The sequence below is a fragment of the Thermobia domestica genome, chromosome 12 (genome assembly GCF_964235325.1).
Source record: "Thermobia domestica chromosome 12, izTheDome1.hap1.1, whole genome shotgun sequence".
NCBI classification, from domain to species: domain Eukaryota; kingdom Metazoa; phylum Arthropoda; class Insecta; order Zygentoma; family Lepismatidae; genus Thermobia; species Thermobia domestica.
This window is the reverse complement of record NC_137465.1, coordinates 16683618-16701962: the sequence shown is the minus strand read 5'-3', so window position 1 is coordinate 16701962 and position 18345 is coordinate 16683618. Positions and strand designations below refer to the sequence as shown.

At 36.9% G+C, this 18345-nt stretch overlaps 1 protein-coding gene across 1 annotated transcript in view; it reads right to left on the bottom strand.

Annotated features, from left to right (window-relative positions):
* Positions 1–9437, bottom strand: part of LOC145666350 (zwei Ig domain protein zig-8-like) — a 631696-nt gene extending 622259 nt beyond the window's left edge. Inside the window, exon 1 of the mRNA XM_081733483.1 lies at positions 7735–9437. Coding sequence (XP_081589609.1) covers positions 7735–7945 — 211 coding nt within the window. The 5' untranslated portion in view covers positions 7946–9437. The remainder of the gene's footprint in view (positions 1–7734) is intronic.
* Between the last annotated feature and the right edge of the window lie 8908 nt (positions 9438–18345).

Below are 18345 nucleotides of genomic sequence, written 5' to 3'. Positions count from 1 at the left end.
TGAGTTGAATGCGAATGGAGATAACGCGAAGGTCAGTTGTAGGTATGAGTTTATCCAACATACTACCTGGTTGTAGAGGTTCAGTTATACCGTGAACTTGCGTAAGGATAGAGCGTCCTCCACGGTCCTGCATGGGACCTCCACAGAGCGTCAGAAGGGCGTGTATGTTGTCCGAGTACAAACTGGGGTCAAACGCCTCTGCAGCAGGAGGAAGATATGCCAGGCCTTTGGTGAGGGTGTCGTGAGTACGCGGACAGTGCAGATGTTTTTTAACAAGTTTAAGGACGGTGACTAAACACTCCAAGATGCACCACGTGCCGGGAGACCAACACGTGTACAAAATGATGATCTTCAGGCAGCAATTGAACCGAACAGTGACTAGACATGTCATCTCATGAACCTGTTACAAAACATCCGAAACTAGCACTGCACTAGAAGAAGGTCCTCCTGTGTGTTTGGTGGGCTGCTCGCGGCTTCATGCATCGGGAACTGCTATCAACTGATCAGAGCATCAATGCAGCTATCAATATACTGTCAGCAGTTGAGCCGTATTCAAGAAAAAGTCAAAACTCTGGAGCCAGCACTTCTGAATCGCAAAGAGATCCTCCTGTTACAGGACAATGCTAAGACCCACAGGCTAGAATGACCCGGGACACCATTCTACTACTTGGAATGGAACACCTTTGGAAGGAATGGAACACTATTGCATCCGCCATACTTCCCGGACATTGCACCGTCCGATTATCGCCTGTTCCATTCTTGGACAATCACCTTAGAGGACGCCAGTTCAAATCCCTAGTAGAAGTGCAAAATGCACTTGATAACTTCTTCACTTCAAAACCCACCAAGTTTTACCGTGATGGAATCCATGGCCTTCCAGATCGTTGGCAGGAGGTCGTCGATGCTGATGGGGACTATTTTTGATCTTCCAAGTACGCGTTAGGTTACATATCGATGTTCGACGGTAGTGGGTGAAAAAATGACAGAATTTTCTTGATTATCTTTACAGAAGGTAAAAACTTGGGGGAGTCAAAACCCAGACTATGACTGGTATAAACTTTCAAAAATATATAAATAATATTATTTTTGTCACTCAAGAAACTGGAGGGGCCTAGGCACCCGGCTAGATCCGCCACTGTTATGGTGGTTTCTAAATTCAACTTAAACTGTAGATCCATGTCTGGTATAGCCTCAGTGCTGCTGGAAAGGAACGCTTCAAACAAAATCCAATAGATATCTGATTTATGTTATGACGTGGAAATTGCCTATCCTATCTATCAGAAAAGGTTAATATCCTTTTTCAAAAGTTCATCAAATCTACAACGTAAAGAGAAAACGAAACAACTAACTTTAGGTAAAAGAAAAAAAAAAGAAAGAAAACAAACACTTAATTCATATTGATTAAAACGAAGTTCTCAACGAGCAGAGTAACATCCTGTATCAATATACGTAGTGATTATTTCTCGCTCTGTTTTGAATGTTAAAATTGTTTCTATAAACAGAAATTCAACATGTAGATGTCTCTTGACTGACCTTGTAGTTAATTGGAAATAGTGGAGCAAAAATTACAGCCTTTGTGGTTTCTTTCATATTTCTGCCAAACACAATAATTTCGGAGCTAGAAATTACTACTTTGAATGATGACACGCCAGGTGAGATAAAAGGCATCTATTTCGAAACCAAACACACATTTCCCAAGGTTGTTTCGCCTTACAATAAAAGCAATTATGATCTCCCAGAAATTCGAGTCAAAGGCAGTTGAACGGATTAAAATGTGGACATTGTTTACTGCGTTAATAATTTATTACAAATATAATTCAAACAATTGATGATTTCGTAACTATGCCAAGTTTGATTTTCAGGCGGGATCGTGGTGACACCTCTGGGGTTCCTCGTTCGATTCCAGGCCAAGTAAGCTTGTGGTGGACAACATCGTGCTCGTAAGTTTTTTCGGGGTACTCCTGTTTCCTCCCTCTTTGTCATTTCACTAATTATTTCATTATTCACTTGCTTTAATCATCGTCTCTCAGGCTAACAGGCATAAACATGGGACGTTAAACTCAAAGATTTTTTTTTTTTTTTTTTGCTTTTCACTCCATTGATTTAAGGGGCATTATTGTAGTTTTCTCTCAATGAACTGGAACTTGAATAATATGATCTTAATGAATGCTTGAAGACTAGCTAATTGTAACTTGATATTTTACTAAATGAATTTGTATTAGACCCTATGCATACAGGGTCCGGGAAAAAGACCTCCCGTGTTTGGAGAGGGCGCTGTGTGAGTTGTGCTAGGTATACTTCCGCGGAGAGGGTATCAATCGATTACGATATACGTGCCATTTTCAGTAGTCGCAGTGAACTACTTTTTAAATAATAGTTCAGCACAAAATAATTTTAACATACAGTTATTAAAATTAAATAATAATGTTATTTAAAAAGTAGTTCGCAGGATACCAAAACAACATGATACGTAATTAAATGCAGTTGAGTGGGTTCCTCTAATCTCTGCCTTAACTTAGATTTTGGGGGAAATATTCTGGCAACACTGTTATTTCTATGGATGGCAACACTGAAAATTCCTAAGGCCGATATTTGCTGTTGTAGAATAACATTATCTATGATTGTGGTAAGTTGCATTTCATTACCTCCTTTCGCTTATAAAAAACAAAAGAAAAATTGTAAATTTTGTATTATTTTTAGTAAGGCATTCGCTTATGTCAATATAGTTAAAAAATCCTAGATAAAAATTTAAATTATTATACCATGTATTTTATGTATTTACGCCCATTCTGAACATACAGGTGTAAATATCTTACTGAACAAAGTATTTCTTTATTTCAGCAACTGTGGGCTCAAAATATTCTTCTTTTCTTTGTAATTCAATACAGAATAATAAATTCTAACATTCAATACTTATTTAATTGAATATAGCCAACTTGCGGCTCGATCGGTGCAGGATTGTAGAATGTGCCGAACCATCGAATGCCGTATTACAGAATATGCGGAACCATCGAATTTCGGATTGAATTATGGAATGTTCCGAACCATAATTAGAAGGCCGGATTTTAGAATGCCGAACCATCGAATACCGGATTATAGAATATGCCGAACCATACAAGGCCGAATTACGGAATGCGCCGAACCATAGAATGCCGAATAATAAAATGTGCCGAGCTATCGAATGCCAGATTTATAGAATGTGCGGAATCGTAGAATGCTGGATTATAAAATGTACCGAAACATTGGATACCAGATTATAGAAAATGCGGAACCATTGAATGCTGGATTATGGAATGTGCCGAATCATCGAAGGCCAGATTATGGAATGTGCCGAATTATCGAAGGCCGGAATATAGAATGTGTCGAACATCGAATGCAGGGTTATAGAATATGCGTAACCATAGAATGCCGAATTATAAAATGTGCTGAACCGAAAAATGCCCGATTAAAAACGCTTACTGTAAATCTATTTATTAAGCACTGTAAACAGTAGCGTAGCCAGGATGTGTGTTTGGGGGGAGGGGCAAGTGCTGTTATAGGCACATATAGAAAAATTACAAACAAAAAAATATATAAAAAATTACAAATATCAAAGTACCAAAGTACATTGTCGGAACTCTTTGGGGGGGCGGCCCCTCTGGCCCCCCTTGCCTACGCCACTGACTGTAAATGAACAAAATTTGTAAAATTTTATATATATATATATATATTTCCGTAAAACCTGAGCTCTTGACCAATAAAATTCGAGGTAGTTTTTGTTCAATTTAATTCGAATTATGGATATTTCGCTATAATAATAATAATATTACAAGGTATCTAGAATGTAATTGACAGCTTGTAAATTTATTTATTATTTCTGCAAACTGAGCTTTACGCTAATAAAAAAATTACAAAAACAAGAAACTTTTGTTAGTTTGGTTCAGCAAATAAGGGAATAGTACAATGTCTGTGTGGTGGTTTGTAGAGAGAGAGAGAAAAAAAAAACTTGTGCCAACGCAAATATACTTCTAAATCTTGCAGTTTCTCGTTTAGTAATTTTCAATCGAGAGTGATATTAGAACTATAAAGGCTCTCCATATTGTAGCTAATAGATGAGGGAGTGTCTTGGTAGGAATTTTCTGAATATTGTATTTGGTATGGTACGCTATTTCTCTGGCCACCCTGCTTTTCAGATGTGATCCTCTGGGCTTTTTCCTTTCTTTTTCCTTTTTTTTTTTTTTTTTTTGAGAAAGGTGTATGTGAAAGGCATGGCGTATTCTATTCAAAAGATAGAAAATTCTACTAAAATCCAAAAGTTGTCAGCGATGTAAAGCGGTATACATAAGACTCTTTTTATATACGGCAGTTGTAAGTTCTAAAAGCTAATTTAAGATATTTCAAGTCCTAACATTTAAATTAAGATACTATATTATACTTAAGATACTATATTATACTTAAGATACTATATTATACTATATTATACTTTAAAAAAAAGTTCCGCATTCTTTCTCACAGTACTTTAAAACGTTAAGAGTCTTCATCCCGATGAAATTAAAATACCGCTAATTTTACAGTAATTATGTGATATCTTCAAATAGATAAAAGATAATTCAAATATGGAACAAGAGCGCTCTAGAGAATATTATTTTGCGTGAGGTACCGTTACCACACGTCACCTAGTGGCTTTCCGTTTTCAGCTGTTTAGAAACGCGAAAATAAATGCCAATTTTCAAAATGGCTCGAAATCGAAAGCAGATAAGTGAATAGTGATAACGGTTTCTCATGTAAAATAATATTGTCTAGGACGCTCTTGTTCCACATTTCGATTATCTTTTATCTACTTGAAGATATCACATAATTACCGTAAAATTAGCGGTATTTTAATTTTGCCGGGATGAAGGCTCTTAAGGAAACGTATAAAGTTTTACTTAAACTATGAATAAAATCGGGTAAATTCGATGAATTCGACTTTTACGAGGGTTTAGTTTTTCATACTTTTCAAGACATCAGGGATGAGGTATCAAGCATGTTTTGACTTAAGTTTAACAGCGACATGTAGTGGCGTAACTTTTAGAGCATGTTAACGCTAGTGGTTAATACAAGGCTAATAATTGTTCACTAATGGGAACATTACACAAAGTAAATTTTTATTTCCAGTTAGTTCCAAACTCTCTCTATTCTCAGAAATCAAGTTTTTTTTTTGTTTTTTTTTAATGAGGTCGACCTGAAGCAAAACCACCATCATTGTTAGTAGTGAGGTTTTAAAGTTGAATGGCGAAGGTTTAATGTGATGCACATGATTCCGTACGAAACAAAGGAGTTCATTGAGTCTCGTCTCGAAAATGTATCGTGAAAGAGTCGTCTCGTCTCAGAAAACGACTTTCTGTTGGAAGAAAGAGTATCATGGCACCAAAATTTTTGCTTCATCTCAATCGTCTGGTCAATCGTACAGATGAAATCGAAGTTGAGGTTAACAAATGTGAAGTTGAGGACCTTCATGTTAAGTATTGTGAAGTTGAAGGGTAAACTGATTTTATCGTTATATGCAGCTGAGTGAAATGTTTGCCTCGGTGAGATTCTATGACCACGCAGCCTGCTATAGTGTTAATGAGTACAAGATCTGTTACTCGGAATTAAATACAAAGCCACGTACAACAGAGCAGGGGTGCTAATCATTTGATTTTTTTTTTTTCATATTCCACTTTCAATTTTATGCTATGCTAAATGTGAAGCCTTAGGAGAGATTTTGAAAATGTAATAAGATTCAATAGAACATAAAAAACAAAATATATAGTAAAATTATTGTTATATATAGTACTATAGTATTATATTGCAATATATATAGTATTACATCCCACTTTATACCCTTTAGGCTTAAATAGGACATATTATTAATGAAAATGAGATATTATGAAAACTAGTGGAATGATAATGTCGAAAGAAAGTAAAAATATACGTACACGATGTTGTCTACCACAATCTTACGTGACCTGGGTTCGATTTACTTATCCCTCACGCCAGAGGTGAGCATCCTATCAACGAATCCAACTTGCTCCTCCCTCACAAACTTAAAATGTAATTTTAAACCAGTGTTAACTGGAAATTTTCAGAGAGAGGTTTTGATCCTGTGTATATTTTAGCCATTCCCAAAGTTCAACTTGAGTTCTTATGAAATATTTCAGTTTAATAGGGATGGGTAGGAGTCAAGCTAAAACTCGACTCGACTCGAATTAGAGTCGAGTTCCAAGCCAAGTCACTGTTTCTGAGGTCAAGTCTCGAGTCGAGTCGACTTTGATAAATTTCCCACACGTTCAGCTCGTTTCGAAATCATGGCCTGATTAGATTGGAAAGCGAAAGCCATGAGAAGTGTGAGCAATAACGTGAAATACTTTTAGTGTTGCTCACGAGAGGAGACATTGCTCGCATCTCGTTTCGTCTCGTCTCGATAATGAGAAGACAATGGATGTTTATAACGAGACAGTCTCAAATGTCGTGAGGACCAATATAAGTATATACTGTAGTTCTTACCATCAGGCTGAGACCTGCACGTTCGAATTTTTAAGCCCAAGTAGAAGCCCAACCCAAGCCGTTTAATGTTGTCAACCGGTTCGGCTCGATTTAACTGAGCGAACAGCTCGAGCCGGTTCGGTTGAGGTAAAGCATCAAGATTAGTTCGGCTCGGTTGGGATGACCCATCGGCTTAGTTCGGCTCACCCGCGCCGACAACCCTAAACTCGGGCCGAGTAGTTTTAAATATGTTTGACTGACGCCCTGTAACTTTTAACAATTATTGGTTCGAACCAGAATACTTGCTCCTCCGGAACTCAAACCCAGATCCTCGTGAACGATGGCCTTGTCTCCTAGACTTCACGACTACCGTGGTCGGCACTTAACTAGTTTCTAGTATTCAGATACAAATCCCCTATCTTGCAGATTTGCACACGATGTAATAATAATAATAATAATAATAATAATAATAATAATAATAATAATAATAATAATAATAATAATAATAATAATAATAATAATAATAATAAACATTGTAGTAGCAGTGTCATCATTGATAATAATTATATTGTCTATGTAGGGTATTTGAAGGGAGTACTTGAAACTACATACAGAATTTGGCTCGACTCGACTCGAAACTCGACACGGAGGAAATTTTCAGACCCGAGTTCTCGAGTTGAGGTTAAAGATCTCTATTTCGAGTCGAGCATGAAGATCTCTACTTCGAGTCGAGTAGAGTTTCAAAGAAAAACTCGCTCGAGCTCGCTCATGCCCATCCCTACAGTTTAAAGTCCCGGGATCTGCCATTTAGACTGAGAGAGACGGATGATTAAGAAAAGTGAATGATGACGTAATCATTGGTGGAATGAGAATGTGGGAGGAAATTGGAGTATCCGAGAAAACTTATGTACACAATGTTGTATATCACAAACTTTCTTGGCCGGGATTCGAACCAGGGACTCCACACACTAGAGATAAGCGCTTTACAACTGGAAAATTGCCCACCTCAACTTGAGTTCTAGTTTCGCAGCCAGGAGTTCTCAAATTCAAATCATTTACAGTCATTTTTACTGTTGTCTCCAGCGTTTCCGCATCACTCCCACAAGGAGAATGCCGGGATGTAATCTTTAATAGCTGTATAAATTCAGGTATTTTTTTTTTAATATTTGTTTGTTGTTTCCGATGTAAAACTATGTCATAGCTACAATATGAAATTCGTTAATAATAAAATAAGTATCGCAAACTTACCTGCACTTGTAGGGTTGAAAACTAGCAGGAAAATCAAAAGCGTAAAGTGAGGGTTATCCAGGTGATATTTCTTCGAACCGGCTTCCATGGTAGCACATATGAAGGTCTTCATTTTATTAGGTGCGGAAAATAACACGGTAGTGTATAACATAACATTAAAAAAAAAAAAAAAAAAAAGATTCAACACTTCTCTTTGAAAACCAACATTCATTCCTCTGAGCAAATAACACGTTATGAGGCTTCTGTGATACACGAAAAAATATAATAACGATCACCAACACTTGTTAACACACTGACAGCCAGAGAAAATCACACAAACACTTCTTGGGATTGGGAATACAATGGATTTAGCGCACATCCATTCGCGAAATTTATTTTGTTGATTGATACCACAAAATCACCATCTTTTTCCGTAACTTGACCACTATATATATATATTTTTTTTATCCTTCGTAGTTTACGAATGGTATTTAACCGAAAGCGACCAATAAGGTGTTGTTGTAGCCACTCCCCCACCTTTCAGAAAAAAAAAATTAAAAAGGAAGAAAATGGGATTCTTTTAAGGAACTCCCCTTAACCCGCACAATAGAGCCCCAGGGTACTTAAGAAAGTTGTGAAAGAACATATAAAGTATGCACCTCTTTCCATGGAGGCCTTTCTTACAATTTTCTCCCTAGAGGCCGCCTCTGTCACTCAGAAACACACTCCGGAAAGAGCCGGTAACAAGAGTTTAAACTTCCTGGCATTGCCTAAGAAAACTTCGGAACAAAAGTTTCCTCTACACAATGTTTGGTTAGAAGTTTATAAAAGTAATTTCCTTTTTATATATATACATACGTAAGGCTAGGAAAATTGAGTTTAAGACATGCTCGCGAAAACGTGGTAGTTCTGTTAGCTAAAATGCTCGAGTTAGAGAGTGCCAGGTATCGCCAATAAAATACGCACAGCACACACACACATACTCACAAGCACCACACTCTGTGATGCTCGACTAATAAGATCTCCGCACCGCGAAAGAGGCAAACCACCAACTAAAACAGATTTAGGCCTAACTACAGTCTCTCTCCTTGCCGTGTGGGGCCACGCAAGATGCCTCTGTTACCAAAGTCTCAGAGAACAATAAAAAAGAAACGAAAAGTCTTGTGTGCTATGTTTTTATTTTGCCGTCACACGAAGACGATGTGCTTTATATCTAAAAGCATACCAGGAGTTCTCGATACACCAACACGAAGCAAAACTGTTCACACGCGACACACTATCGTTTGAGCCAAAATATTTTCTATTTCTTCTTTTTGCACTCGCTTTTTGGTCGCATCTACTACTACTACAAGAAGTTGTTGTATAATGCCGAGGCCATCAGCTGAGTAGCTTGTCAGCGTTGTTACGTTCGGCTTCACAATGGGCATTTCGGTTGCTGGCCAACATTATTATTACCTTGGAGACTTTTTTTTTTCTGGGAAGCTAATTTTTTTAAAAACAAATGAAATGAGTTCGAGAGATTTGCCCTTCCTTAGTAATTAAAAAAAAAGTTTAAAAGTTGTGAAAGAGAGCGAAATGGGCAAAGACTCGTTTCCAGGTAATCTATAATGATTAACTGTGTATTTTTCGTCCAACCATGAGCCCCAACATACGATTTATATTCTTTTTTCCCACCTTGGCGTGTAGCCGACCGACCTCAAACAGCTGAGTGGCTCCGACCGTCCAACTGCATTCACCAACCACTGAGTGACTGACATATATGCATGACTCTCTCTCCTCCCACTTCCTGAATGTGTGAAAGAGCTGCCTATGCATAGTGGATACGGCGGATGACTTACAATTGGGCGGACGGTAGTACGTTACACAAGATAGGCAGGTGAGCGGTTACAGAATCAGGCTTACAAACAATATTTCACGCGTTTGTCTGCCACAAAAGGGATCATCCAAAAATTTTCTACCTCTTTAAAACGAGACGTTTGGCACAAAACTTTTGAGCACCAGTGACGACGGCAGCTTTAATTACTTGGGGGAGACGGCAAGCGGTTGGACACAGACACTCTTCGTGAACACAAAGCGTCTGTAAGGGGCAGTAGGTGGGCGGACGATACCAACAGCAGAGGCCGCGGGTGCTCAGTGGTAGAGCGTTCACTTCTGGTGCATGGGGTCCTTGGTTCGATCCCAGATCACACCAAGTGAACTTTGTGGTGGACAAACACTGTGTGCGTGGGTTCTCCCATTTCCTCTCACTTTCTTCATTCTACCATTTCATTCATCCTCATCATCACCGTCTCCTTTAGCCTAACCGGCATAATCGTGGGACGTAAAACTGGAAGATTTCATTTCAAAGATATGAACAGCAGCCCCCCTTTTGCCCCCTCATCTTACATTCATAGTTTCTTAGTATTAATACATAAGCACTATACTTAAGAAATGGTAACACTCATTGGCGCAAATCCCGGGGAGATGAGGGGAACATGTCCCCTCCAATCTTAGAACTAGGGGAACTGTCCCCCAAATAATCAGAATTGACCCATTTGAAATGTGTTACTTTGGAGAGAAATGTGATAATTTGTGTCAGATTGTCACAAAGGAAAGTCAGATGAAATTGATCCCCCCCCCCCCCAGACTAAGCCTGAAACCTGCCCGCCTCCCAAAGTTGACAACAACTCTGCTAACCTGATCTTACACTGCATTGTTTTTCAACTTGATAAATATTTTGAACATCGCTTAAAAAAAAGAAAGCTTATGGGAACGGTTCCTGCCCTCCATGTTAAAGACAGATTTGGTATACTGCTAGCACTTAAAAAAGAATACTTAAAATAATGTGTCGAATAATTAGTACAGTGATTTTAACAGCTTCCGAAAATTGATTACGAAATTAATACGTAATTCTATTAACTGAATATAAATTATGGTTATAGCAGACAGAACCATGGAGAACTTTTATGAAAAGAAAAGGAAATACCGGAGCAGAGCGATTAGCACAATAACTGAAATGCAGCTTCCGACAAAATAAAAACAAAAAGACCAACTTTCCATACTTTCCTCAACGGTGGAAGCAATTGTTGTCAATAAGGACAGAAATTTCCTTGGTAACAGAGCAGTAAAGCGTTTTCTTTCCTGCAAATGTAACCTTCTCTCGGTGAAACAATGGACCAAAAACACTAAAAGAAAATAAATTGAGTTTTTTTAATTTTACCTCACAGCCACAGATAAAAGTATATGCATTACTTTTATTATATTTTTAGATTTATCATTATTATTATTTTACTATTTTGTTATGTTTTCACATCCAATTAGTTCTCATTGAAGTCTATTGTATTTCCCCAAACTCAAAAGCAATTTAGAAGGTTTTCCTGGATGTTATACAGTACATGACCAACTTGAGAGCATATTTGGTTGCATAACGGAATAGGATATATAGTTAGTAAGGAGAAAATAAGATAAGAATATATCCTAACTATATATAAAAATACACTAACTGACATAAATTAAAAGGGCACTTCCAGTTGACGTGGAAAGTTGAAATTTGGCCTGATTGTAGCTTTCCGGGACTAACCGATAGGAAAATTGCCAAAAGTGAATATTTTATTTTTATTTTTAAGGGGTCTAAAGAGGATGAAAAATTTCCCCATGTTATTTAAATGGGTCTTTTTTTTAAAATTATAATCTCATGTTTTAGGTACTTGCAATTGGAATAAAAACTTGAAATTCGGTATGCTTGTACGTTTTTGTTATAGCATTATTTAAGTAGAACAGTAAAAATAAAAAAGTTCAACTCTAGAGAGGTTTTATGAGGAACTGAAAAATCTTTCCCATATTATTTATATGGGACACCTTTCAACCCAGAATTATTGAACACTTCCTGTAGGGCTACAATAATTAAATTTGACATGATTGTAGCTTTTCGATATTAACCGACAGAAAAATTGCCAAAAGTGCATATTTTTAATTTTTAAGAAGTATAAAAGAGAGGTGAAGAAATTCCCCATGCTATTTAAATGAGCCTTTTTTGTTTGGAATTGGAATGGAAACTTGAAATTCGGTATGTTTGTAAGTTTTCGTTAGGTTTACCTAAGTAAATCAGTAAAAATAAAAATTTCCAACTTTAGAATGGTTTTATCGGGAACTGCAAAATCTTTTCCATGTTATTTATATTGGACGTCTTCTACACCCCCAAATCTTCGAGCAGGATTAGAATGATGAAGAGAGCCGGATTTCCATGCACAAACAAATCCCGAAATAAGCATGCAAATACGCACGAAATATATATATATGCACTAAAAATGTAATATGTGCACTGAAATATACACTAGGAAAATAAAATTTCAATTTCTTACAAAAATATTTTACCTTAATTACCTCTGTTGCAATGAACTATGAACGCCTTTGTTAGCTTTGTTCTGTGAACGCTCTGCGTTTAAAAGTAAGAACGTTTTTTAGATCGAAAAGTTAGTTTCTATATCAACAGAAGTCAGTGGTGCATGTGAAAAACACCAAATGTCTTCCTGTTAGGTTATTTTCTAATTCCATGCTTTTACTATTAAGTACATTTGCAATACCACAGATTATTTTGTACCTAGGATTTTTGCTAATACTTGGCAAAGTTTATCTGATGCTATTTTAGCAACACCGTGAGTTTCACTGGACCAAGTCGACTATAATTTACCGAACAAGGAGAGTGAATGCTGCAAAGGATTCCAACTAGGATAATTTCAGGTATTCTTGAACAGATGTACTGCCAAAAATCTCGTATAATATTCTATGGCATCAAAAGGATATTGTGCTTTTACACGGTAGCATTTTGACAAGCATCTTGTCATGACGTAGCAAACAAACCACTGGAGAAGAGCGCAATTATTGCTCCGAAACTAAAAACAGAGATTTCAGTCGATCAGGGACCCCATGCACCAGAAGTGAACGTTCTACCACTGAGCCACCTCGGAACCAGGCTCCTAAATCGAGTTTTCGTTTTTTTTTTTCGGAATAAGCACATCATACTGAGTTATTTTTGTTTGGCGACAGCTGTGCAGACATAAGACGTACAAAAAATATTTTGATTGAAACATATTGGATCTTTTGATCCGAAAATTAAAGTAAAAATAAGCGTAAAGTCAAAGTTTTGCAGACATAAAGTAAATCTACACCCAGAAAAGTGTTGGAGACTACAATAATGTTTTGTAAAGCACCTGGCTAATGAAAAAAAAAAGTCGTTTCGTAATAGTGAGAATTGAAATTAAAAATATCCAATTTTATCTCTAAAGCACGAGTTTTCTTATCATAATTTCTGTTAAAGACTTCAGGAAAGTACACATTTGCTCTTTTAACCACCCGTATATTATTATAATTTCTTTCCATTCTTTAACAACCATTTTCTTTAGATCTTTTTTCAGTTTTGTTTTTGTACCTTCATATATATATATATATATATATATATATATATATATATATATATATATATATATATATATATATATATATATATATATATATATATAATCTATCGTGTTAGAATTATATCATCAACAATGATACAAAATAACACGAAATATTTCATGTTTGCTGTGAGGAGAAGAAGAAGACGAAGAAAACATGGTTTCTTGCATGACAAAACTGAACTACTTAGCTCAAAATATTTCCAAATTACTTTCGTAATAATACAAGGAGTGAAAACATCTGTATACTATGCATATTACCTCCGTGTGCAACAACCATTCCCTCAAGGCAATATTCACTTTTAAAACCATGCCTCTCCCATTTTTATTCAATCGACCATGAAAATGAATTTCATTAAGTCCTTTTGCATTCGTACTAACTCCTTAATTACAATATGAATCTTTTTACATACATAACTTTTCGTGTGTCTGTTTTACTTTATTCTATTTCTGTATCTCGTTATGCTGTCATTCTTTTGAAATCGTGGGAATAAAGAAGGACTTAACGTGCATGACAAGTGTTGAAAACAGTCAGCGCCATCTATTGAGTGACAAAAGAGTACCGGAAGCTCTATATCTTGTCATTACTAAGTTAGAACCTGTTGACTGGAATTTTCCTTACTTGAAGATCTATACTATATAATATGTGAACAAACTAACCGAAGACATAAAACTTAACAGAGCAGGTAATAATTGTGTGGTTAACGTTTTTCAAAATTTTACTACCTTCTGTCGCTTGGGAAGTATGGTGGCGGCGATAATAAAGGGTAAAATATCTCACTTCGGCCCCTTCATTAACTTCAGTTGTTTGCAGGGCATATCACCTAATTAGGTGGGACACGTTTCTTTTTTGTTTTTATGGAGGCCACATGAATTAAGACATTTCAAGCTTATATTTTTTCTTGTTTCAACCGTTTCAAAGTTGTTTTTTTTTTTTTTTTTTTTTTTTTTTTTTTTTTTTTTTTACAAATAATGTCTTTCCCTGCCGTAGGAATGGTGCACACTCAGCTTATAAACACGGAAAATGTTTCTCTGGAAATAACTTTGTTCCTGGAATCAAAAGGTCGGGATTTACAAACAGGTTAACAAGGCTATAGCTTATAGCACTTTACTGCTAGAAGGTGGGACCCGATTTCATAGCTATAAAACGTCATAATTACTAGAACAAAAGTCCATTTTCTTTATTGCTATCAGTTGTTCTGCTTCAAAAACGAAGTGGAGACACTTTGGTTCATTATATGTTCCTATTAAGAGTCTTCATCCCGGCGAAATTAAAATACCGCTAATTTTACAGTAATTATGTTACATCTTCAAATAGATAAAAAAAAAATAATCGAAATGTGGAACAAGAGCGCCCTAGACAATATTATTTTACATGAGAAACCGTTATCACGACTCACTTATCTGCTTTCGATTTCGAGCCATTTTGAAAATCGGCATTTATTTTCGCGTTTCTAAACGGCTGAAAACGGAAAGCCACTAGGTGACTTGTGATAACGATACCTCATTCAAAATAATATTGTCTAGGGCGCTCTTGTTCCATATTTCAATTATATTTTATCTATTTGAAGATATCACATAATTACTGTAAAATTAGCGGTGTTTTAATTTCGCCGGGATGAAGACTTAACGTTTTCAATTCGTAAAATTCCAAACGTATACATCGTAGAGTTGTCAGATTTTCAGGAAGTACTGGGTTCGAAACACACTCTATATCAATGTTTCTCAACCTGAGGTTCGAGAAGATAAGCAGGAGAAAGAAATAGAATTAGAATCTAATACCGGAAAATATTTTTAAATATTATTTTGAATTTTCTTCTGATAGGTATATTTTCACACATACTGTTAAGAACAACAAAAATATTTCTACTAAACATTTTCAACCGGTGGAGAGTTGTTTAAAAATCAATTTAAGTGAAAGAAGTACGATATGAAACTGATGAGAACTACATACTGAAATACCAGAAAAATACAAGTGCAACAAAACCTGTATATTGAAATACAATTAAAATTGAAAGCTAATGAGATACCTGAGGATGGAGTGATTTCACTAGTGCGGCAATGTCAGGTTCAGTCTTCGCGACGAACATTATCAGGTCATTTAAAATACTCAATAACTTTTTGTTTTTTAACTGTCCACCCAAAATTAGAAATCACTTTATTTTTTTTATCATATGACCGAAAACTAACTGAGTTATGAAATTTTAAAATTTTCAAACGATCTCTGTTTTGAAATTGTATGACGGATAGGATTCAATGTTTGTAATATGAATGAACTGACTGAATTTGGTTTTAATCCATTTGCTTTTAGAGAAGTTACAATATCCACTATATACAAGAGGATAGAAATAGATGGATATCGTTAGATCTCCGTAAAAGGTATATTAAGAATCCCACATTAGCTTATTACAAACCAGCAATTATAAGGGGTCACTGGCCAGTGGATATGATAAAATGTGGGTCGTGATAGCAATTAGGTTGAGAACCAATGCTCTACAGGTTACATGCCAATGAACTACATTTAGGGCTTGGTTACCAAATTAACTATGTACGCCATTTGTGTCTTGCTTAATTATTTGTAAAGATTGTATTTTATTGTAACAAAAAATGTAGATTTAAATTCTTTCCATTATTGTGCCCAGGACCGGATCCAGGATTTTCTGATTGGGGTTGCACCAATAACTATCAGTACATTTGAATCAAATTTATTTATTTTTTTTTTAATGCCTTTAGGCATCTGTGATGTGTATGAGGAACTAACTTAAACTATTGTGTTTAGCAAAACCGCTTTCTTTTAAGCCCGAAACGGAAACATGACATGAAATTTTAGGAAAGTATTGCTATTTCCACTGCCAGTTTCTCACTTTAGATAGTGTATATTCAGAACGGAGGGGGGGAGGGGTACACGTACTCCGGTGCACCCCCCTAAACCCGGTTCTGGTTGTGCCTGTATTATCACGCGGCATCTACACTTTCTTTTATTTAATCTTTTGACAGAGATAGAAATGACACTTAACGTTAGTTTCAATGGAGATAAACTGCAGAATGAGTTTTCTGTTATGAAATTTGTAATATTAGTACTATAGTAACCACGAGGACTCGTGCAGCCTGGGGTCTACACCAATCAAGAGCTGCTTTGCCTCATGTGTGATGCATAGGAAGAACTCAGTACGATTGGCTGAGCTCCCTTCCGAACACACACTTTTGAGAAAACGTCCAAACAGCACAAGTGTACCAGCAATGTTGTTGAACTTTGAAGACATGGTAAACGAACGAGAAAAAAGTAGCACTTACGGACACTAACAATCATTTAACTTAAACTATAACAATAATAATAGTAAAAATGTAACACAATGACAACAATACCAACAAAGTATTCATCCGATTTGGTAATGTATATGTGGTGGTGGGGCCCACGGTGGCTCAGTGGTAGAACGTTTATTCTGGCGCGTGGGATCCTTGGTTCGATCCCCGAAGAAGAAAGTTTGTGGTGGACAACATCATGTCAGGGGTTCCTCGGGGTTCTCCCCTTTCCTTCCACATTCTCACTCCACCGATTCTTTTATCCTCGTCTCCCTTGGCTTGAAGGGCATAATAGTGGGACATCAAACTTAAATATTTCATTTCATTTTCATTTTCCGATTTGAAAGTATTAGAGCTTGAAAATGGCTAAACGCACTACTTAAAGTGAAAAGCCTACACTTCAAAAGAGGGAATGTTAAAGTTTTGTTTAGTTGGCGGAAGATGTCACTAAAGTCTGTTTCAGGCAACCTGATAGTAAACTCCCCTACCTCTCACTACTTACTACTGCAGAAGGGGAAGGCAAGTTGTTAACTTTCACAGGGAGGGAAGCTTTTCAAATAAACAGAATCGTGTAAACTCTAAATTCGTACGTCAATTCGCTCGCACCTGATGTTGAGAAAGCACTGCTGTTTCTTTTGGCTATCAAACCTGAGTGGAAGGTGGAACACCAACATTCACCTGTACTTGCACGTGGTGGGGGGAAAAACTTCTTCTTTTTCCTATCAGGTTATGTGAAACAGATTATAGGTCACTAGTGTGCAGGAGCGACATGTCCCGCCAACCATCAATCAACTCACCAACTCCTGTCATTGTTCAATGCATGGGGAGAGGTTGACCATCAAGATTATGTGTGCCATGCGTCAGGTGCAAGCCGCTATATTGTAAACAGAAAATTTGAGCTAACTGCAATTATTTTTTCACTTTGCAACTAGTTACAACACTTTAAAATCAAATGACATGTATAGTATCAGATATTCAGAGCATAAGGGAATCAAATCACATTACATCAAAATTGTGAGAAAAAGAGACATAAGGTTTGTACGGTATAGTTAAATAGACGTATATATATATATATATATATATATATATATATATATATATATATATACTCTATGTGTGTGTGTGTATACTACGAATGGGGACGTGGTGCAGGGTTCGATTCCCGGCATGTGCTGATCATGTGTTCGTCTCTACGCTGTACGTAGTTCAGCCAGTCGCTAACAGATGGCATTGGAGCTGCTTAAGGTCATAAGGACTGTTATGCCAGTGGTTACATTTTATGTGTGTTTGCATGTATAACATTATAACAATAGGACAATATAACAATATAAAATAGGTTATTTACAATATCTGAACATGACTCATTCAAGGTCTGGAAGGAACTTCAGATCCCCATCAGGAAGTCGCGGTCGGAAAGAGGCAGCCGGCACTCGCCCGTGGCGGCACAACGATCTACTTGTTCAGTTGCCGACCTTTTGCCGAGGCGGCAAGCGGTCGAAAATCGTAAATTAAAATGCCCTTTGCCGACTGTTGTTGACCGTCAGAGTTGACCTTTACGGCTGTTTGCCGACTACTCGGCAAGACAACTTTCCGACGGCGGCGCCGGCGCATTTAATGCTCATTTCCGGCTGTTTGCCGACTGTTCGGCAAAGCAACTATTCGTCGCGGTCGAAAATCGCGCTGAAAGACGCCGGCGTCCGGCGCGGGCAATCCGACCGCGGCATCTGCTCGGCATGGACAAATTGTCCGATTGTAGGCGGCAGAATCCTGATGGGGATAGAGATAATGATTTCATATGTAAAATGATAAAAATAAAAAATGTTACTTGATTCGCTTGTTCACTGAATACGCGATGTGTGTTTGAATTTAAACACTCTCTGTTTCGAACTATAGG